Source organism: Phodopus roborovskii, unplaced genomic scaffold (assembly GCF_943737965.1).
Source record: "Phodopus roborovskii unplaced genomic scaffold, PHOROB, whole genome shotgun sequence".
NCBI lineage: Eukaryota > Metazoa > Chordata > Mammalia > Rodentia > Cricetidae > Phodopus > Phodopus roborovskii.
Genome location: NW_026126665.1, coordinates 116,538 through 140,171, shown reverse-complemented (window position 1 = coordinate 140,171; position 23,634 = coordinate 116,538). Strand labels below are relative to the sequence as shown.

The 23,634-nt window shown below is 39.9% G+C and overlaps 2 protein-coding genes across 4 annotated transcripts in view; one reads left to right on the top strand and one right to left on the bottom strand.

Moving 5' to 3' along the window:
- The window catches only part of Vcl (vinculin), a 104,044-nt gene extending 100,215 nt beyond the window's left edge, over positions 1–3,829 (top strand). For both annotated transcript variants that reach the window (XM_051174456.1, XM_051174455.1), the window contains 2 exons: positions 373–477; positions 1,996–3,829. In XM_051174456.1, coding sequence (XP_051030413.1) covers positions 373–477; positions 1,996–2,142 — 252 coding nt within the window. In that variant the 3' untranslated portion in view covers positions 2,143–3,829. The remainder of the gene's footprint in view (positions 1–372; positions 478–1,995) is intronic.
- Positions 3,830–4,933: 1,104 nt separating this feature from the next.
- Positions 4,934–23,512, bottom strand: Ap3m1 (adaptor related protein complex 3 subunit mu 1). 2 transcript variants are annotated; one of them, XM_051174457.1, is made up of 9 exons: positions 23,181–23,512; positions 15,828–16,103; positions 15,012–15,183; positions 11,214–11,351; positions 10,272–10,357; positions 9,038–9,171; positions 8,358–8,565; positions 7,201–7,345; positions 4,934–6,808 (listed from the first exon to the last, which is right to left on the bottom strand). In XM_051174457.1, the coding sequence occupies exons 2-9, from the start codon at positions 16,098–16,100 to the stop codon at positions 6,708–6,710; spliced, it is 1,257 nt and encodes a 418-aa protein (XP_051030414.1). In that variant the 5' UTR covers positions 16,101–16,103; positions 23,181–23,512; the 3' UTR covers positions 4,934–6,707. The 2 variants fall into 2 exon arrangements, with proteins under 2 accessions (XP_051030414.1, XP_051030415.1); XM_051174458.1 differs by lacking the exon at positions 23,181–23,512 and adding an exon at positions 22,885–23,146.
- Between the last annotated feature and the right edge of the window lie 122 nt (positions 23,513–23,634).

The window sequence follows — 23,634 nt, the reverse complement described above, 5'->3', positions numbered from 1 at the left end:
TGTGTTTAACCAGGGAGGTGGGAGAGAGTGCATATGAGTGGGAAATGTGAATGTGAGGGAAAAGGCAGAGAGGAAATTGGGAAGGAAGAGGTACTCAAGGAGGGAAAGCAACAGCAGAAAGGGCAGTGAGTGCATGGATATTTGGAAAAATAGACTGAAAGTTTATTTCCTAACCCAGTAGAATTTGAATGCCTCCATTTATGAATCAGTTGGGTTAGGACTGACCCTAGGGACAAAAACAAGTATATTTGTGCTGCTCATTTATTGAGTACTTTTGCATAGCAGTGACTGGGAATGGAATTGGGTTTATCTGCCACAAGGAAACTTGTGGGTAAGACAGCCAACAAACACTAAATGAAACTTTCTCTTTAGGTATGTGAGCGAATCCCAACTATAAGCACCCAGCTCAAAATCCTGTCCACAGTGAAGGCTACCATGCTGGGCAGGACCAACATCAGCGATGAGGAATCTGAGCAGGTATGTGCTATTGCTCTGGGTTTGCTGCCTCTAGCTTCTATGCTGTTTAATTTTAATTTTAGGACAAATTTACCTCTGAATTAAGAATGCAGTTATTACCTTTCTGTTGGGCCCAGCTCTGAGCCACATTCTGCATTTTCTTATGGTAGAGAACATGTCTTGGTTGCATTGTGTACAGAGGACCCATCATTTCTTTTAAAAGTTAAAATGAGAGGCATACTCTCTCCATTAGGGAATTCACAAATAATTTGGGAGACTAGCTGCTTCTGACTTCTACAGAGGCTAGGGGTAATACTGAGGGACAAGGACACTCTTCTGCTGCCACCACTGCTACTTACGCTATCATTATTTTAATCCAATAGCTCTCATCTCTCAACCATGGGAGCTTTATCGACATCTCTAACTGCCAGATATTGCAAGTGGAGTTTGGTACTGGGTTTCTTTCCTTAGTGGGATGCCTAAAGATAGATGGGAAAGGAAGGGTAAGACTGTGATTCATGCTAAAGCATATTAAGTTAATTTATATAAAAAAGTTGCATGTTGAGTCTATGTGTGTCCCATTAAATGAAAAAAGGTAGAAACAGTGTGGTAGAGTGGAACCACAGGATACAAGTGACTCTGTTGTGAGTTTGGCTAGCAAGGCTCCAAGCCTTTCTGAGCCTAAGAGCCTTCATAACAAGAAGGAATTTAGACAATAGGTACTTTCTCAGAACCCTCTGAATTTTATGTCCAAGTTTCACTCATGTAACATATTTTTCTGGTGAAACCCTACATCCTTTACTGAATCCTCAAAAGACTTACAGATAGTTAGAATTACTGCCCTAGAGTCATTGAATTGTCTGGCTGTGAGTATACTTCTAGCTAGATCTCTGTCCTCTATGTGTTTAGAAAATTAAAGTACGTATACTTGTAGTTGGTTGTGTGGTTTTATTATTTTTATTCATTGTTTACTAAATGCCTCCTGGCCTAAATAATGGAGAGCAGTAAACAAAAATAACAAAAGTTTCTGCTGCATGGAACTTAAAATTTAGTACAGATAACCCCCCCCCAAACAAATGCCAACAAATAAAACAAAACCCATCCCCCAAACGATGTGGGTAGAATATATAGCATACCAATTAGTGATGATGGATTTTATGAAGAAAAATAGTAACTTTAAGTGAAGAATGATAGAAGTGGTGTATGATTTAACATAAACAAAAAGGAATGGTTCCCCTAATGTAACTGCTTAGCAAAGATCTGAAGGGAGAGCCCTGGGTTACTTGGAAGTAAAGCAGGTAGAGGAAATAGCAGAGTCCTGAAACCTATAAACTAAGAGCAAGTACATGTTGACATCCACACAAGGACACAGTGCACAGATGGCAGTATGTTTTTATACAGTTAAACTTAAACAACTAGTGATGCAAGCAAGTGTTGGATGCCAGCGCAGGTGGGGTTAACTGGAGCCCACACCAGGCTTCATAGTTTCTTGAAGGCAGCATTGCATGAGGGACTGTAGTAAAAAGACTTTTATTACAGGCCACAGAGATGCTGGTCCATAATGCCCAGAACCTCATGCAGTCTGTGAAGGAGACTGTGCGAGAAGCAGAAGCGGCTTCAATCAAAATTCGAACAGATGCTGGATTTACTCTGCGCTGGGTCCGAAAGACTCCCTGGTACCAGTAGGCACCTACATACCCTGGCTGGGACATAAGCCTCTGCCAGAGAAGTGAATGATGAGTTCCAGAAGCCATTCAGAGTTGCCAGGAGTAGAAATCAGTTCCTGGTCTCACACCAGAAAGGAATGGGGGCTTCTTCACACAGAAAACATTTACACCTTGTCACGGACATTTTGAAATGTGTCTCTGTATAAACCCTGTACACTCAGTTACTCCTGTGCACAGTCACCCAGTAAGTGGACTGGGTTGCTAGCCCATGGATTTTACAGAAGCTCAGAATAAGAGTGAACACTAGCTGGAAGCCCTGTTCTGCCCAAGGAACATTTACCTTTGTTTACTGTTCAAAACTCCCTTTTCCCTGTTTAGGCCCCCAAGACCTAGAGCTGAGGCCAGTCAGTTAGTAATGTGCTTCCAGAGTTATTCTGGGTTTTCCATATTGCTGCTGACCCTGCCTATCTTCCCTGGGCATGCATCATTGGGGGATGTCTCTGGGGAATGTCAGCTTGTGTGGCCTGGATTCACTTCCTGTTTTTCCTCCATGTAACAGTTCCTCACAATGTAAAAGCAACTTACATTGTTGGGAGGAAGTCACTATTCTGTCTTTACCATGCCCCTGAGTAATATCTGTGCTAGGGAAACTTCCTGCCTAACCTCCTGCCTTGCTTTGGTTGCCAAGGTAACTATCCAGCAAACACACTGGTGCTCTCTGCCACTACAGGGGCAGAGTAGCTGGTGTGTGATCCTGCCTGACCTCCCAGTGGGGCCATTCCCAGGTTTCTATGCTTTGTCACTGCCAGTAGAGGTCTGTGCTAAGGCCTTAGCATTCACTCTTAACCCCCCTCCCCCATTTTTCAGCTGAAATGCTACATTTATTTTTAACTAAATCATCTAGGCTTTGGCAGTCTTCTATATGCTTCTTAAACAAGACTTTAAAGATACAAAGGTATGTGTTTGTAATACCCCCAGTTCCCACTTTTTTAAAAATTTTGAGACTAGGTCTCTTTATGCTGTCTTGAACTTATGGGTTTAAGCAATTTGCCTGTGTCAGACTATTAGCACCTACCAACCACTCTTGGCTTCCTTGTAAATTTGGAAGGTCCATTCAAAATTAAGTACTAAACCTTAGGGTTTGCTCCTGAAGAAACTTGAATGGAAAGGCAGTCCTGTCCTAGATATACTTCTGTTCTTCCCATACCTAGTGCATTCAATAACAACCCTGAATGTGTAAACCTTAAGTTGATCCTGTATACTCAGGCTTCTTCTCTTTTCTTTCAGCTGATTATTTTCAAAGCTCTCAGCATATCTGTATAGTTGCTTACTTGATATAAATGCATATCAATGCCTTTAAAGTATGACTCTATGCCAAAGATCACCTTTTGTTTTAAAGATGACTTAGAAGAACTAAAGAAAATCATGTTTGCTCTCCAAGTTCTTCCAGTTCTGGAGACATTTACATGTCCTCCAGATGTGCTTTTCTTGAGTGTCAGTGCTTACAGTACAAGGAAGCAAAAGGAAACCTGTCCCTGAATGAGTAAGAGATGCCACCCCCTTCAAAAAAAAAAAGAAAAAATCCAAAAACAAACAAAAAACCCCCAAAATCCTACATTTATAAGGTAGGATTTATTATATACAAATATTTTCTGCCTCTTCTTTTTTGTTCTGTTTAAAACAATAAAATACATTTATATGGATAATGCTCTGAATGATGGACATGCTATTTTACTAACAACTTTAGGTCAGACTCTTATTTTTTTCAAGAATAGCCAATGAAACGAATCCTCAAGGTCTGGATTAAAAAAAAAAAAAAAACCAACAACTAAAGATTTTACCGACTTCATAAAGGAATGGAAATAGTGTATTTACATAGGAGGGTCTATGTGATAAAAGATCTTGGCAACTATACATTAAAAGGAGCAGAAATCACAAGTTACCAGTGGGCAAAGCAGCCAAAGTGGGTCACCCTGATTGAAGTAACTTTCATTTTAGAAGAATTTAGCTATTACTGGAGACCACAACTGTCCCTTAAAAAAACACTTAACTTGTGAAATGGGAGGGGCACTTTTGTGTGTTCCAAACTCCAGTATAGAACAGTGTTGTCCATATCCACTAGGGCTTGAGTTAAAAGTAGCTTTGGATATATACTCATCTTCCTGATCAAAGAATCACTGACTAAAATAAAAAGCATTGTTGTCTAATCTTCTAGAACTGGGGGAGGGGTGGGGGAAAGTTTAAACAATATTGCAGGATGAAATTTACCATTGCATTGACAGAAAAGTTTCTAATGGGAGAAGTGGATTGTAGTCCATGTCTAAGGCTACAGAATTAACTTAGCTGACACTGTAGTTTTTTTTTTTTTTTTCCTGACTGGTTGTTTCTAAGGACAACAAAAATTTCCAGGCTTCTGCAGCACCACTTAAGGAATGAACCCACCATCTGAATTCCCTGTGTGGGTGAGTGGGGGGCTACACCATGCAGAAAATAAGCATCTGTTTTATTTGTTTTTAGATTATGATTCCTTAAGAACAAAAAAAGGGGGAATATGGTGGATTTAGCAGAATTCCGTGTCTAAGAATCTTGGATCTATATGGGAAATAACGTGTGACTAGAAAGGGAATACTTTAAAAAGATGAATGGCTGGCTGTGAATATGCTCTGCTTAGGAAATGGCCTCTTGAATGTTCTTCAAGCAGCTGTACCACTTGTGATACAGAAGAAACTGATCTGATGCAGCCGGCTCTAACATAGCCTGGATATGAGAATGTCCCATCAACAATCAAACTTAAAAAAAAAAAAATTCAGTTTGTTGCTTTCACATTTTTATTGACATTATAGCCAGAGCCAGGGAAAGGACTTACTGGGCTCTATCAAATTAATAAATACAACGATTTAACTGTAAAGGAACATGGCCTGCTTGGCTGTTTTAGCAGAAATTATTAGAGACGAGGGACTCTTGGTATATGTCCCACTTTGATAGACAAGACTGCACAGGAGGAATGTTGGACAGTCTATGATTGTTTTTGAGGTAAAGACAGGATATTAAAACCAGAGCTAGATAGCCAAAGGGAATAAATACTTTGTATTTCAACTTAAAGCTGCCAATCTAACATTGATCACTCAAATTTCTATTTGAAGCTGCAAAACCTAGCCTTTCTAATTAGATGACATTAATAGTAACAATGCTACTCCATCATCAACACTCCAGCAAGGAGTGAGCATGTATCATAAATAGCATGGTAAAGGAGAGGTGAAAGAAAATAATAGGCCACGGTACAAGAGAACTAATCGTCTAAAGAAAAGCAAGGGGATATAGGAAGTGCAAGCACTTACATCTTTGAGTCTTCCTCCATTTTCTTTATGTTTAATGAGGCAAGATCACCACATAAGGATCTCCAAGCAATTGATGCAGGATGGAATGAATCAGACTGACTTTCTAAGTGTAATGATTGATATAAAACATTACTGAGGATATTGTTTGTCCTTCAGTATAATGCTCTTTGTGTGCACAGTAAAGCTAGACACTTGAGTGCTTCAGTCACATTTTAACGAGGTGGGGAGTTTTGGGAAGGTGCCTATCACAATGGTGTTGGGATATATCTAAGGTGAAATAGGAGCTCCTCCAAATACAGGCATACAGGTAAATCCAACCATCTAAGCCCCAAAAGATAAAAGATTGAAAAGAGAAAAATAACAGTAGTGAAGCAGGTATGTTTTCCTCCTTTTGCTAAACTAGGGCATGAGACTTTCAGGCTAACTAAGGCTAGAGTTTAATTTGTTTAAAAGCACAAACACTTGTGCCTGCATTAACTTCCTAAAGGCAGAAGTAGTGTTCCCTTTTGTTAGCTTAATAAAGTATTTGCCCTTTGATGCAAATAACTTTGTGCTGTCTAGCAGCTGGACTGATGATGACTGATGGTGTATCTACTGCAGCGAAGTCCTTGTAAATCAAAATCTGAGCTTTACATAAAAATCTCATTCATAAAAAAATATAATACCAAGTACAGTGAGAATGGAGCATGGAGCAGCAGTGCTCCCTGCCAGGGCCATGTGGAGGTGGCTTTTGCTACAGTGCTTGCTTAATGGCACAAGTGAAAAGCTGAATAAGGCAAACACTTGAAGAGGCAGTTTTCTGTAAACTTCTTGGGGTGGGGGAATCTCCTCTTGTGGGACAGACACTGATTTGAGATGGCTAACATCAGAAGGTGTGACACTTGGATACACTTGACACATCATGGCTGAGACAGTTTCTGCTGGTGGAGGAGACCAGTTCACTGGCTTTAGGAGAGGCTACCACTGTAGCCTTCTGCCTTTACTATTACAGTGTGCAGCATTCAGCTGGTAGCCCCTTTGGAAGAAATCATCTAAATCTTTTCCTAAGTGAAAAGATACAAAATAAGCTAAGTCTTTAGAAAACTTTCCTTAGCTTAAAGCTCCTTAAGAACCCTATATTGATACTAAGCAACTTTGTTAGCATTGTAGCTTGACACAAATGCTTTATATGTATTCCCACTACTTGGTACCTAATAGTAATAAATTGTAATACACTTGAAACATCTTAAGGAATTTTGGTCTCCTCTCATGTTCTCACTTGAAACTTCCCAGCTTTTGTGACATACTTGACTCCTTTAAATGGCTTATACTTCTCCCCATACATGTCCAAGCGGTTCACTTTTAAGCCTGTGTCAAAAAGAATGAAACAAATAATTACCAATAATAATGCAAAATTTCTTTAGCAATGAACACTATATCCTAGATGTGACACTGTACGGTGCCCCAATCATTGTTGTGGAAACAATGTTCTTTTTCTATCACCCATGCATTATACTTTGGGGAGTCTAGCTGATGCCTCTGCGGCCAAAACAATACTTCTGTGAGCAGAAATGACTGCTTTTCTGGTGCTTAAGTAAAGGTGAGATGGGGCACTTGTGATGGAAGAATATAAAATGAGCTGTTCTCCCAGCGCCACATTAGGCAAACTAGAGCACATGCTCTTTCTAGGGTGGAACTGTAAGAGCTCTCCCAATTCCTAATGCTAAATGCCCACAGACACGCAGCAAACCTAGCTTTACCTGAAATAGCAAGCTGCTGGATCTTGAACTGTATGTTGAGGCTTGGATTTTCTTCTGGCTTGGGTGCTCCTGACTGTAAATTTACCAGACCTTTAAGACTTGGGAGCTTTTGTGGAGTAATTTTCCCCACATCCCATGCTAGTACCTTAAAAAGACAAGGGAAAAAAAAAAATTCTAAACCATGTGTTAAAGACATGCTCAGAGGTTAATAAACTCTATAAGCTTCTACACAAAATGAAGCAGTGTCATGGAAAACAGAAGAAGCCTGGAATAGACAACTGATTTATATTACTATCATTAAACTTTCAGCTACAGATCCTTTGTTCCAGCAAAATCACCTGTGTGGAAACTGAGTAATACATGAAAGTCTGGCTGCAGTTGGAGTGGAAGACAAGGGTGTGGAATTCTCCTGCTTAGACTCACATGGTCTCTGGAATTTTTTAGATGTACAAGTTCTATATTATATGTACACATGTAGACACATGTGTGGGGTTGTACATGTGAATACAGAGCCTTTGGAGGTCAGAGAGGGTATTGGATCCCCTGGAGCTGAGGTTACAGGCAGTTGTGTGCCTCCAATATGGTTGTTGGGAATCATACTTGAGTGTTCACAGCCACTGAGCCATCTCTCCAGCCCCAAGGTTAGAAGATCTTTTAATGCTCTATGTGTGGTGATTCATACCTTTAATTTCAAAACTCAGGAGGCAGAGGCAGGCGCAGCTCTGTGAGTTCCAGGCCAGCCTAGTCTACATATCAAATTCACACCCAGGACCATAGTAAGAGACCCTGTCTCAAAAAAACAAGACAAAACAAAAACAAAAAACCAACTACCCCCAAAATGCTCTATGAAGTTAGTCAAAATTATACCTTTTCAGCTAGGTGTGGAGGTGACACAGAGGGTTCTGAGTTCCAAGTCAGCCAGCCTTGGCTACATAGTAAGACCCCCACCTCAAACAAAACATACCTCATTAATCAAGCACTCAATTATTCTGTGGAAAACTTACCACATTTCCTACCTAAGGAAACAAAGCAGCTGAGAGAAATTCATTTTTTATTGTCCCTGAAAACCTTTACCTAGAGGCATGTGTAAGCAATGCCCCAGCCACAAAAGAGATCATACAACACTTGCTCATTCTTCACTGTTGAAGTGGCTGTACCTTGGTTACTGGATCAAATGTATAGCTGCCTTGTGTTGGTGTCAGATTCATATTCAGCACAACTTTTGGCATGTGAACAGTCACTGTGATTCCTTCAATAGTTTTTCCCATATTCTGTTTTGGTCCAATTGTTATATCAAATCTGCCACAAGAGCTGTTTTCCTTAAAGCTGATACTGTGTTTCACATATACTGGTATTGCCACAAGACTACAAAAAGACACAGAGAGAAAGATACAAAAGTGTGAATGTATACAATGAAAGGTACTGGACAAATCCAGATGTAGTATGTGCTCCATGTTGTCTGTAACTGTGTCACAGGGCCATATATCCTTGTAGGACCAGCCTCTGTCTTGGGGTTGTTGAGGACAGCATGGTGGTTTGTACTAGTGTGGCTGTCTTGTCAGTTCAGAGAACATAGTAGGATTAAGACATTAAGTTCATGGTTTGCATATTTCAAAGGCTTGCTTTTAGTTACAGATTTTAACCTACTCTTCCTTACTACTCTACTTTCAAGTTTTTAGGTACATATCACCAGTTCTCACTAGGTTTCCAGGTGAGCCATGGCTTAGTAAGCCATGATGAATTCAAGAAATAACTGTAAAAAATGAAACAAGAACAGGGGAGTTCTATTCAAATCGTTTGTCTGTGATGGCAAATTCTGGCTGATGCATCAATTTACTTCTGTGAGCTGACACGGTATGATATGAGTCGGAAATTCCCATCTGGAGGAATAAATGACAAAACTCTTTCTGATTCCCAACGTTTGAATCGGATGCACGGGTGGAAGCTGACATCATCTAGAAGCCGTGGGTTCTGTCAGGAAAAGAAAAAGCCATATGCACAGTGTAAAGCAGTGTGACAACAGTATTTACATATTATGATAAATCAATATGCTCCCTTAGTCATAAAAGCATTGTAAACATTTATTATGAACACATCAAAATAACGTTATAGTTTCATAAACTTTTAAAGTTTGCAAACATTTTATATATATTACTTTACTTAAGTTTATAAACTGTGGGGAGAAAAAAGAAGGTAGCATTGTCTACATTCCACAGGTGAAAACTGAGGTTGAAGAAAGTCAAGAGAAACTGGTAACAGAGACAGAACCAGAACACATTTCTCCTAGCTGTTTTTAGCGGTGTGTCAGGCTGAATCTAAATGATGCAAAGTATCTGTCTCTTTACACAAGTAGAGCAAATGTCTAGTAAAAAAGACAGTGGAGATACAAAAGCTAGACATCAACTTCTGAGCCACTTCTAGCATACTCTAAGTAAAGACCTCCCTTCTACTTTACAATAAAGGCCATGTTCAATGTGTCAGCTCTTGCCTGGAAAGCTGTGCTAGGAATATTTCTGAGATAGCCCTTTGTAACCTAATATACAAACTCCAGCGCTGGGGAGATGGCTTAATATGTAGAGGTGCTTGTAGTGGGATATTCACTTTGTCTCCTTCTGTGGCATTGACCACGCCCATTGGGGGTGGAGCCAGGGGTGGGAGTGACCTGTGGAAGGTGGTCTGAGGAGGAGCTGGGAACTGCTCTCTTGCTGGTGTGTTGTGGAGAGGAGAGTATCCGGTGGAACTTGCTGGTGTTCATCTGTCTAGGTTGTAAGTTATTTCTATTCGGCCTATTTGTTTATCCTGATCCTTATTTAACCGCAATAGGTGCTTGCTGCCAAGCTTGAGGACCCAAGTTTGCTCCCTAGGATCCACATGGTGGAAGGAGAGAATTCCTGGAAGTTGTCCTCTGATCTCCACATGTGTGCCCTAGTAAATACAAACCAACTCAAACACATACAAATATAAAATAAATAAAATTTCAGATACAATCTTATCTCAGTATAATTATCACATCATTAATCACTTCAAGTTTATTGGGCATGGAAGGGACAGTAGAGCAGATCAAAACTTACCATGAAAGAGAGAGAGAGATCAGGCATACCAGAGAGCTTAATGCAAGCATCGATGACCCCCTGAATTTCTGCAAATACTGTAGATCCTAGAGAAAGAAATAAAAAGCTGATGATCTTAATGGAATCTGGGTCTTCTCTAGAGCTCTCACTGTACCTGGAGTAATGGAAACACATTCTGGGTGTCAGAATTACAAAGCTTTCTACAGGTTAGTAGATGGAGTATCTATTACACTAGTTTCAACAGCATTTCTCACTGGCTACATCTAACTGGCTAGAGTATAATTCTATGGAAGATCAAATCTTTAGAGGGTCAATCTTGTAAGATTATTTAAACAGAAGTTTAGAATATTTTAACAATTTGAAAACAAAGCAGGTTTCTCATGAAATGGACAAAGCTATAGGCTACCTTTTAAGGAGCAGGAGTCATGATTTATTATTCTGAATGCCTGAAGCCTGAAAGATGACAAGGTAATAGCTGTTATCTGTTATTCACAGCAAGTCAGTTATCACCAAATATCAACTAGTGTTGTGTTTAATATGTTATGTAGTCCTCTGAGTCTCTGTTGCTTTATGTATAAACACGAGGCCAGGATGAGATGTTTGTGATTCTAGTATTTACCACCAACGTCTTCTCTGTTAAAAACAACCAGAAGCCTTTAGCTAAAGCATTGTACACATAGCAGGTAAGCAGCATGGTTACCACAGTTATATAATCTCTCAAATGAGTAAGTTGCAAGAAGGACTTACAAACACCTTGCACTATCTCAATCAGTGGTTTGATAATTACATGTAACCTTTGGGCAGAATAAAAAGATTTATAAATCATTAGAAAAATGAATGATTTTCTGCTGAAAAACACCATGCCAAGGGATTTCAGTTTTCAATTCAACTTTTGTCAACTAAATTATTTATTTTCCCAGAGGACCACATGCATAACATTACCTGATTTATCTATAATTGCATCTATTTCTTCAACTACATCAAAATAGGCCTCATTGTTCGTGTACTTGACTCCTGCTCGACGCCATGGGATGTTGGATAGCTGCCCAGTGGGGAGTGTGTCCCCAACATTACTACTGCCTAGAAATTAGAAAAGAAAGCAAAATTGATGTGTGTAATGCTTATCAGAAAACCTATTATAAAAGAAAAAAGGATGCTTTAGCTTCTGTTTTACATTTGGAATTTCCTTCGTTGCAGTTGAGGATGGGCTCTAGAACTGGTGGAGACATATTCCATGCAAGTGGACAGAGATAGACCATGTGCTCCTCTGCCTACCTGTTAGACCAAGATAAATGCATTCACTTATCTTTTGCTTCCCCTGTGTTAGCAGTAACCTAAACTAACTCCACTGGCTCAACAATGGAATCTTATCCTGCTGCCAGCAATGAAAAAGAGGCCTGGCTGCTGAACAACCTAGTGGGAAGAAGTCTCCACTGAAAATACACAGTCCAAACCTGGTTCTTTGGTATTCAGAGGGATTCTACATGAGATGCTGCCAAGTTGGTCTCTATGGAGTAACTAGATGAAGAACAAATTTTTGCTTATTCCCATTTCAACATCAGCATACCACTGAGAATGTAGATCTATAGTGTAGCATTTGCCTAGCAGGCACATGGCTCTACACTCAATACCTGGTGTAGCAAAACAAAAACAAAAGCCCCAACACCTTTCTTATAATCCTAGGTGCTAGGATTACAGGCCTAACATCTTGCTGAAATGTGACTGATGGTCTTATCTGGCTAGCTTCCTGGAAAACTGCGTATGTATGGTTATCCAAACAGAAACCTTTCCACTATGACTTACCAAACATTTTGGTTAGTTTACATTTTAATTCAAAAGTAACAGCAATAAAAAGTAGTAAGTTTATAAAACGTTAAAAAAAGGCGTTTTCTACTAACATCAACAACCATTAACATTTAAATATTTCCCCCATTTTTTTTATATTTTGTTTATTCTTTTTTTTTAATAACCTCAGCACTTGAGAGGTAGAGGTAGGAGGATGGCAACAAGTCTGAGGCCAACCTGGTCTACATAGTGAATTCTGGGCCAGTCAGAACTACACAGCAAGACCCTGTCTTGATAAAACAGGCTCAAGACAGGCAGCACATCCCACCCTATAATCCACTTAGGAAGCTAAGGCAGGAAGATTGCTAGTGAAAAACCAGTCTGAGCTACAGAGTAGGAACCTGTCTCCAAGAACAAAAACCAAACCAAAACACACACAAAACCACACCAAACTTAATCAAACATAAAACATGGTTTCAGAGCTGGTTCAGAGCTGGAGACATAACAGGCAGCATGCTTGCCTAGTATGCATAAAGCCCTGGGACTGAATGATGGAACACAAGTTTTAACCTCAGCAGTTGTGAGATAGTGGAGGCAGGAGAATTAGAAGTTCAGAGCCATATTTGGTTATACATCAATACATAATGTTCAAATCTAGATTAATTTTTTAAGACAAGGAATGTATGTAGCCCAGAATGACTGAGAACCAGGGATCCTCCCACACCACCCTCCTAGGTGCTAGGATTACAGGCATATGTCACTAAGGATAGCTAAGAAGGCTAACACTCATTTTATAGTCTATTTATAGCTGGCATTCTTGTCTCCAGCCTGGAGTATTAGAAAAACACTGCTTTAATCATATTATTTCCCTGTTCAGAAGTCTTTATGCTTCCCACTTGTCCTCTGATAAAAGATAGAAGTTCTGCTTAGCCCTGGGAACAAGCAGTCTCCTGTCTCAGGTCCCACATCACACTCAACCCAGTGTTACCTTCTAAGTATACCTTTGTGTTCAATTACAAAGAGTTCTACTAATAGAGGGGCTAATACAACTCAGTCTTCCATTTCATGTGTATTTTCTTCATAACTGCTCTCATTTCTCGATCTTATACTATAATCCACTGATTCTTCAGGGCCCTGTGTTAGGGCCACCTGAAGAAAGATTACTTCATCTATTGAACCATTCTTTGGTATGTGTACATATGTGTTATACTAGGAAACAGAATCAAAGCCTTTGTATAATAAGTAAGACTCTACTAATGAACTATAATCCAGGTGTATCATAAGTTCTCACTTTATATCCCAGGCTACCAGAAACTCACAGCTATTCTCCTTTAGCTGCCCTAGTAGTTGGGATTACAGATATGTACCACCATATCCAGGCTGAACCATTCTCTTACACTTTATCAACCTATGCTATAGTTTCATGTTATACATTAGTATTTTTTCATATTAAACACATTTCTTTTGAAAGTTAAAGTATGAAGTGGGTTGAAGAGATGGCTCAGTGGATAAAAGTGCTCATTTTGCAAAAATGAGGGCCTGACTCCAGATCCTAGCCCCACATAAAAAGATGAGTGTGGCTGTGCACATACCCATGTCCCAAGCACTGTGGGGGTTGATACAGGATGGCTGGGGCTTGGTGGCCACCAGCCTAGTTTCAGGTTCAGTGAGAGACCTTGTCTCAAAAACAGGAATCAGATGAGAGTGATAAAACAGAGCACCTAATGTCCTGTGCACATTCACATACACACATACTTAAAAACATATAAAGCAGAAATAGATGTTTTCTTAGCTAGAGATAACCAATGTAAACACTTTAGATTTTTGTTTTGTTTTTGAGACAGAGTTTCACTGTGTAACAGCCCTGGCTGTACTGGAACTCACTGTGTATACCAGGCTGGCCTCAAACTCTGCCTCCCAAGTGCTGGTTTAAAGGAAGGTGGCACCACCACCAATTGGCCATTTTAGGATTTATCTTTGTAAACACACACAGACATACACACACTCACACACCCCCCCCCATTTTTTAATATTGTGAGTTTTCCAGTACTTCATTACAATGTCCCTAAACTATGGAATTGCTCTTTAAAATGTTTAGATATTTAAACTACATTCCATAAGACTCTTTCTCCAAAAGACTATTTTTTCTTCTTCTTTTGGACACAGTCCCATTATGTAGCTCTGGCTGACCAAGGACACACTGTGTATACCAGGCTGGCCTCAAATTCAGAGATCCATCCACCTGCCTTTATCTCTTGAATACTGGGATTAAAGGCTTTTGCCCCCAAGCCCACTCTCTCTAGAAGACTTTTATAACCTCAAAAGATTATCTGAGCATACTTAATTTCTAGGTGTGGTCCAGAATGAAACTCAACTGGAAGCTTATAAGAAAAGCAGAAAGCCCACTATACATGAGTTCTATTAACGAACTAATTTTCTACTTATTTTACTAGTTGTTTTTTTTTTTTTTTTTTTTTTTTTTTAAATATTGGGCATTGAATCTAGTAATGGGCTCTACCACTGAGCTATACCCCAACCCTAAAAAGTCCTTTGTCATACAAGACTGAGCCTCTTTCAATAAAAGAAACATATTTCTCACTATGTACCAGACTGGCTTTGAACTTTGCAATTCCCTGGTGAGCCTCCTAAGTGCTATGATTACATACATGAGCTATACCTGACTTCATATATCTGTTTTTGTTATTGTTCTTGCTCTCTCTTTCTCAAAAGAAAAGAGGGGCTGGGAAGATGGGTCAATGGGAGGTAAAGGCTGCCATGCCTGAGCATGCACACACACACACACTGAAAAAAAGAAAAATTCGTTAATTTTAACATGTTTGGTAACTTTAAAATGGCCAAATTAGACTACTCTAATAGTCTGTCATATGAACAAAACAAGCAGTTCATAAAGTTTCAGTGTATCAGTTCCTAGCAGAGTGTTTACAGCTTTCATACCTGTAATAGAATTGACGACAGAACGTAGAATTGTTGGTGGCTTAATCAGTTCTTTCAAAATGTTAGATTCAGTAGCCAGTGGGAATCCGTTGTCTAACATTTCTTCCAAGAGTTCATACACGATGACCACATTATCCTTAATTGCAGCTTCTGAACACTCACCAAAGTAGTCCTAACAAAATATACATAATATTGAACAATAGAAGCATGAAGACTTGCTTTTCTTGTTCTGAAGAATAAATAGTAGCTTAACTCATAGTTTAAGACCTTAGAAACATATAGACATGAAAAATTATCTAAGAAGATCTAATCTACCTTCCCCCTCCCCCACTTTCTCTGTCAAGACAGGGTTTCTCTGTGTAGCTTTGGAGTCTGTCCTGGAACTTGCTAACATTTCTCTACAATATTTTCTAACTATATATTGAATTGACTCCTATTATATATCATGCTAGAAAGTACTAAAATGTTAACTAAACTTTATTAGTCCTGATAAACCCCTCCCAAATGCATAAAGTTTTAAGCTATTTGGTTTATTTACCAAAACAAGAGAAAATAGATAATGTAAATTTAGAAGAGCTTATGATCAATAAATCTTTGTGATGACCCAGAGAATTCTAAGTGGAAGACACTCTCATTTCCTGATGGTATAGTTTGCCACCCATAAAAAATGAACAGAGCAGTAATGCTTGTGACTGCATACTCTAGAAGCATACTCTAGAGGTTATGTTTAGTTATTAAGAAAAGTCACACTGTACACATCATGGTCTCTCCAACTATCCTGAGTGATCTAGTTACAACAGTTTGATGGATACAAACCTGAAAAGTGTCAGCAACTCTATGCAAAAACTCAATTACAAAGAGAGGCGGCACTTCCGTCTGTATGACAGACACGAAGAAGAGCTTATCCCGGTAGATGCTGATGAGGTAGTGGTGAGGTGTTGAAATGACAGGTGGTACATTTTCAACATCAGCAGCTTTCTCCTGCGCTTCAAAGAAATAGTCACAGACAGACTGGCTTACAACGCTCTTCCAGTGTTTTTCTAGAAATATGTCGCCAGAGCAGTTGATGAGAAATAGACTGTGGATCATTTTCTGTGAAGGAAAAAGGGGGCTTATACTTATTGTACACTGAAAATGCACAGTTGTAGTAGATGTAATAAACACAGAGACTCTCAACTGGACAATGTCTACTGAGTGAGATGTCTTTATCACACCCCTTCCTCAAGACTCAGGGAACTATGGAGAGGAGACAGAGAAATTCTAAGAACCAGAAGTGGGCAACTCCAAGGAAACAGCATCTTCTAGACACAAAAGAGTTGATCCACATATGAACTCATGGAGACTGTGACACCACACAAAGACCTTCACAAATTAACACCAAACAAAAAGAAAAGCACAGAGAAAGGGAAGTAGATACCAAGTCCCACCCCTAAGCAAGAAGCTATTTGCAACTAATAACTGCTAGGAGAGGGGAAACTTTTTCTCTAATAGAGTATGGTTTTATCAAGCATGATCTAGGGTAGGTCCCATTAATAGGTGCAGCTGGCTATAGAGAAGAAGGACCGCAATTCGTGTGTATACTTTTCATTTTCATGTTTTCTCCACCCCCCCTTTCTCGGAACATGAAGTTGGGCGGGTAAGAATCGGGGGGGGCTAGGTAAGGGGAAGACAAAGAATATGATCAAAATATATTGCACAAATTAAGTTAACTGAAGATCAGTATCGCCAGACAACAACAATGGAAAAGTCCTTAATTCTAGAAAACTAAATTTAGCAACAAATTTTAAAAAATATTACTTATTCCAAGAATGCAAGTTTGGTTGAACATAGAACAGTTAATCAATGTAATATATAGTAAGTGCTGGTTAGTTCTGCCAACTTGACACAGCCTAGAAAATCTGGAAGAGGAAATCTCAATTGAGGAACCGCTCTATCAGACTGTGCTGTGGGCATATCCCTTGGTCATTTTCTTGACTGATGTAAGAGGACCCAGTCCACTGTGGGTGTTGCTCCCCCTAGGCAGGTGATTCTAGGAGAATAAGAAGCCGAGCAAGCCACTAAACAGTTTTCCTCCATAGTTCTGTGTCGGGGCCCATAAAATGGCTTCACTTTATCTTGGCTTAAAGTCAGAGAGTTCAAAACTATTCTTACTTATCCAAGTTTAAAGTCATAAAGACCTAAAGGTTTAAAGTGTGGCTACTTTAGGATGTTTGGTTTTAGGAATGGTTACTCTTAACCTCAAGACCAGATAATGAGAGATTTATTCTAAGGTGTGGTTACCAAATGTTTGGAGAATTAAGGAAGAAAGTCTGTTTCTTCCTTGTATCTTGATAAAGAAGTCTTTTGCCATTTTCCCCTTTTTGGTTGGAGAATTTAAAAATGTTGAATAACTAAGCGTATTTAGTATTCACTGGAATGTCTGCCTGACTATTCTGTGTCTCCATCTCTTCCTTAGTATCTTTACCTGCCATTTCTCAATTCATACTCCCTCTCTCAGGCAGGAAGACAGGTTAATACAGTTCTGTTCTGACTTCCCTCAGTGAACAACTGTGACCTGGATGTGAAAGACAAATAATCCTTTCTTCCTCAAGTTGTTTTTGGCCATGGTATTTATCATGTGTTACATAGCATGTTTGAGGTTCATATGGGACACATGACACCTTGTCTTAACAAAAGCAACAGAAAATTATTTGTCAACTATGCAATATGAGGACAACTGAAAACTGTTTCATTTTTATATTACGACAAATGTTGCAGAAAAGTTGTCAATCATCTAAGATTGCATAATGTCAGATATAACATCCGAACTTAACATCTAAATTTTAAGCTCTTGCTCTTAACTTGATTCTTATACACTAATTATCAGGCACCTATTTGAACACAGAGCTAATTAGGTTTTCAATAGCTAGGGAAATGTTCTTTATTTGTGCTGTCCAACTTGGTAATCACTGACTATACGTCACTACTGAGTACTAGAAATGCAGCTAATGTGAGCTTGGGGGTAGTGGCATACACCCATAAATACCAACACTTGAGACGTGGAGGAAGGCCATTGTGGACCATGAACACAGCAGATTTAAGTCACTTCATAATATATGAAACCCAGTCTTAAAAAAGAAACAAACAAACAAAAAAATTGTAGTGAAGACAACTAAGGAACTGAAATGTTAACTATTTTTAATACAGTTTCAGTATGTAGTTCAGGCTACCCTGGAAATTGCAAACTTGGAATTTGTAAATTGCAAAAGGTGCCACCTTTAACAGCTAATTTGAATAAATTTAAACACCCACACCTAGCTGTGATACTACTAGACAGTATAGTCAATGTACTTTCTGGCTTGGTTTAAGAGAAGGTTCCACATAGAAACCAAAACATGTTCTAGTTTTTATGCTTAGAGAGTTTAGAGTAGAAATAAAAGAAGTGATATAGGTTATTTTAAACCACTAGCTTTATGGAACACAGTGGTACTCCATTATCACAACACTCTCTAAGAGAGCTGCTTGTTTTTGACTACTTTCTATTTTTGAGCTAGGTTTCCACTCATTCTTAAGCTGGTTAAAAATTCTTTCCAGGAAAGTTTCCACCGAAGTTGTTTTTATTGGCAGCAGTTCAGGTTTCAGAATACAGTGCTGTCAAACCAACCACCGGATTTACTGTTGTTATCCTTTGTGCTGAGATGAAAGCATAACATTTCAGGCACTCAACAACGCTTGACTTCAAAACCCATCTTAACTTTCTATAACAGGAAAAGGGACCTTAGTTTTCTATCCTATCATGACCAATTGCCTAACGCATTTAATGATTAAGCAACACCATGGGAGCAGTAAAAATTAGCTCATTTCTTTACCACTTATGTGTTTAGCAGTTATTTTATTACCTATTTTATTGAATTTTCTTAGAAAACTGCACAGGGACTATCATAACCTGTGTGTGTGTGTGTGTGTGTGTGTGTGTGTGTGTGTGTGTGTGTATATGTGAAACACAAAACACTCCCATCAGAATTTTGATTGTAGCTTAACTGCTTCATGAAATCCTCTTTACTAAATGTGCATTCATCCTGAAGTCTTACAAGCAATACGATTATAAGAGTCAAAATATCTTTGGAAGTGAAGTGTCTAAAACACAAAGTGTGTTCTGTTTTTCCTTTTAGATACGGTCTTATGTTGCTGAATCTGTGGGGTCAAGCAATCCCTTGCCTCAGCCTCTCAAGCAACAGGAGTAAAATTCATTCACCACAACCTCGTGTTCCTTCTGCATAAAGCATAATGGAGACATAGAATGGCTGATATCTAAAGGGAGAGAAGGGGGATGGGAAGATGGCCTGGTCTGTAAAGTGTCTACCATGTAAGTGTGAGAATCTTTGGATCCCCAGCACCCATATAAAAACAGGAGCTGGTGGTTTCTTTTTGTAACTCTAACAGTGGAGTAGGGGTGGGGTGAGGTGGTGGTATTGGAGACAGACAGATTCTTAGAGCTTTCTGACCAGCCATTAGCCAGTCAGTGATCTGCTGGTTTAGGAGATCCTGTCTTAGAAAACAAGGTGAAGAGCCATAAGGAAAAACACTCAAAATCTGGTCCCACACAAACGGGGACCTCTGCAGTTGCATGCACCTGCACAAGCATTTAAACACACACACTCACAAATGAAATAATGATATAACAAAAAAGAATTTAGCTCCTCTAATTCTTAACCAGAATATGACCCCCCCCACTTCAACAAACTTATTTACTAGGCGTTTGGGGATATGAGGATGAACAAAAAAAATTTCTAAACTTACATTATTCAGTTGCAAATATAAATCTAGTTGGGAAAAAATGCTGTAAAAATGAAAGGGGTAATCAACAGGGATCTTCAAGGTTTAGAGGTACAAGAAAACACATGAAACGAATCCAAAACAAATTTTGCAACTCTTAAGGTTGAAGAAGTGCTGAGATGAAGGTTAGAATATGTAAACAGCCGCTAGACATGGGCAAGGCTAGCCTTGGTTGTTGTTCTTAGCATAATGTAAAGTCATTTCTCAATTTTATTTTATTTTTTATTTTGAGGGGAAATATTCAAATCTGATTTACATTTTTGGACATTAAACTAATTACACTATGGAAATTGAATAACAAGGCACTGAATTATGTGACAATAATTAAGATAAGTAATAGTGGGGCTGGATAGCTTGCTAGTTCAGAGCACTGGCTGCCCTTCCAGAGGATCAATGTTTGACTCCTAGCACCCTCACAACCAGTGGTTCTCAAGCCTCCTAATGCTGCTACCTTTAATACACACCCCAATCACAAATTATTTTTGTTGCTACTTCATAACTGTAATTTTGCTACTGTTACGAATCATAATGTGAATATCTGTGTTTTCCAATGGTCTCAGACTAAAGGGGTGGCAACTCACAGGTTGAGAACCACAGCTCACAGCTGTTACTCTATTCCCCAGGGGTCCAATGCCCTCTTCTGGCCTTTTCAGGCATTGCACTCACATGACGTACTATATAAATATATATCATACACATGATACACACACACACACACAGACACACACACTCGAGCGCGTGCGATAGCAACAGTAGGAGCACTCATTAGGTTAACAAAATGTAAAATAAAAAATGAATAGACTTTGAGCAAAAATGTATTTAAGTTTGGCAATATTGTGTAGATATAAGATGAAAGTTGATGTACTAAGCCCTAGCCATATCTAATTTAAACCAATTCGTAATATATTTGATTCAAATAAGTATATTAATCAATCACTGGTATATAGGTCTAGTGCTTCAAAGAGACTGGTATATTGTTAATGTGAATTAAAAATACAAAGAAATATATCCAAATAAATTACATACATAGCAAGAAACATACATGAAAGGAAAAACAGTATTTAAGTGGCATGTGAGTCAAGGAAGTGGAACTGAAAAGAGATTAAGATGCAGTTGAAGGGGTAAGAGTTGTGGGAGACTTTCAGTAACTAACATATGGTAATGCATTTCCAGAAGAAGGGATAAAGAGATGGCTCAGTTGGTTAAGAGCAGGTATAGAAGACTCATTCTGGCTGGTTGTGGTGGCCCAAACCTTTAATCCCAGCACTGAGGAGGCAGAGACCAGCATGGTCTACAAAGTAAGTTCTAGGGTTACACAGAGAAACCACATCTTGAAAAACAAAATAAAAAACAAACAAAAAACAAAACAAACAACTCAGATTCAATCCCTAGCACCACCTATGTTACGCAGGTCCTAACCCCAGCTCCAGCTCCTTGATCTCCATGGACACTGCATTCATGTGCACAGACTCACGTGCAAACGCACACACAACTAAAAGGTTTTATAGTTTTCTTTTCCTTGCCAAGGATATTTTAAAATTCCAATCTCTTACCTCTCAGTCAGTCATATAGCTCCCTACAAATTGAAGATTTTTAAAATTAATTTAAATGTGTATTCAAGCGTGGGTTTGTGCATGTAAAGCATGTAAGTGCAGTGCCCAGGAAGACCAGGAGAGGGCAGTGGATCTCCTGAAGTTGGGGACACAGTGGGGTGGGATTAAAAACATTCACTGCTTTTGCAGAGGACCAGAGTTTGGTTCCTAGCACCCATCCCACACAGCTCACAACCCACTTTTCCTATTTTTAAAAAAAATTGTTTTTATGTGTATGCATTTCTGAGTATATGCCACATGAGTGCAGTTGTCTGCAGAGGTCCTGTTGTTGTGAGTCATTCAATGTGGGTGACGGGAACTGAACTTGGGTTCTCTGCAAATGCTCTCAACTACTGAGCCATCTCTTAAGCATCATACCCAAGGCCCTGTCACACAAATTTAGGAAAAAAAACATTGTAGTCTCAAACGTTTTGGTGCTTCACCAAGTAGGTTTTTTTTTTCCTTTAAGTTTTTATTTTGTATGTATGGGTGTTTTGTCTGCATGTATATCTGTGCACTGTGTATGTGCAGTGCCCAAGAAGACCAGAAGGGTTGAGTCCCCTGGGAATGGAGTTACAGATAACTGCTGGCCACTATGTGAGTGCTGGAAATTGAGCTTAAGTTCTCTGAAAGTTCATCTAATGATCTTAATCGGTGAGCCATCTCTCCTGCTTCAAGAAGTAGTTTTTTTTTTTTTAAATCCACACCAAGAATATATGGTCAAATGGACATCACCGATATTGGTTAAGGTAATTTTAGTGGTAGTTCTGTACAATGTTGGAAAGGAGACATTGCAGTGTGGTGTTGAGATAGAAGTAGCAAACAGGTAAAAACAAAGATAAGGAGACTGAGATAGCTCATCAGGGAAGAGTGTCTGCTGCCAAGTCCAAGGACCTGAGTTTGATTCCCAGGAATCTCATGAAGGAGGGAGTTGTCCTCTGACTTCTACATGTGTATTGTGGCATGCAACACACACACAACAAACAAACATGTAAATAAAAATAATTCTGAACGGACACAGAGAAGCAGCAGATAATAGCACAAGGAAAGTAGGTGAAAGAACTTGTCCTCTCTGAGGAAAAGGGTCATTCCCTTCTTTCAACAGAAAGGAAGGAGATTTGTATATTTGGTTGCAAGAAATTTCCGAGTAAAAATCCCAAATGTCGCAAAACAAAAGAAAAAAAAACCTCATTTCTCTTCCTTTGAGAAGGCTGGATTTTTACAGTGACCAACTTCTCAACCATGAAGTTAAAGCTTCAGGATCAAAGAAATCCACGACTGCCAATCAGCCCACCACTCATTACGTTTCCGTACTTCAGGTCAACTTCTCAGTTTACAGCCCTGTCATCTATCTCGTGAGAAGCTTCTCACCGTTTTCCCGTCCCGGGCTCGCTCACCCAGACGCTACCCTCTAAAGAGGACGTTCTCTTAGATTCAGCAGAAAGCTATGCCCCCCAAGTCCAAACCTGGGGGCTGGTGAATTCAAGTCGTCGGTATTCCACCTCAGTGTAGATGACAATACCTTTTCCCCGCGCCTGGGGGCTGGGGTTCAAGAACCCTGCGTGGCAGGTGCACCACTCCCTTTCGGCCCGGCCCAGCTGGCTAGAAAGCCCGGAAGGCCGGCGTAGGGAGGCCCGGCCCTGGCTCACAGCAGCAGGACCGCCGCTGGAGCCCAAGCTAGTGTCCCGAGCCCGAGCTATGCAGTCTACTCCCCGGTTTTTGAGCGCTCTCCAGCCTGCAGACTACCCACCCTCACACTCACCCCGACACCTGGGCAAGTAAGTGATTCGGTGCCGGGTCCTCTCTGGACCGAAGCTGAAGCAGCAGAGAAAGCCGCGAGGACCCCGCGCTCGGAGTGCCCAACAGATTGCCTGACTAGCAGCCTCAGAGACTCCAAGGAGGTCAGCAGGAGTAGGAAGATAAAATGGGTGGAAAGGCGTTCAGTGAGAGGAACGATGTCTCCAGAGGTTAAGGACCTGAATCTTCTACATTGCTTGGGGTCTGGAAGAACCGGGAGATTGGCACTCTGAGCGCAGGCGCTCACCCGCAGCCTAACTCCATTTGGGGTCCCTTACCGTAGTAATCGAGGCCCTGGAGGGACGGGACATCAGATATTCGCAGAGCCAATGGTTACGGACTAGAGTCACGGATTGGGCGGGGTTGAGAGAGGCGGGGCTTAGGAGAAAGAGGGCGGTATCGAGTAGAGGGGGCGGGCC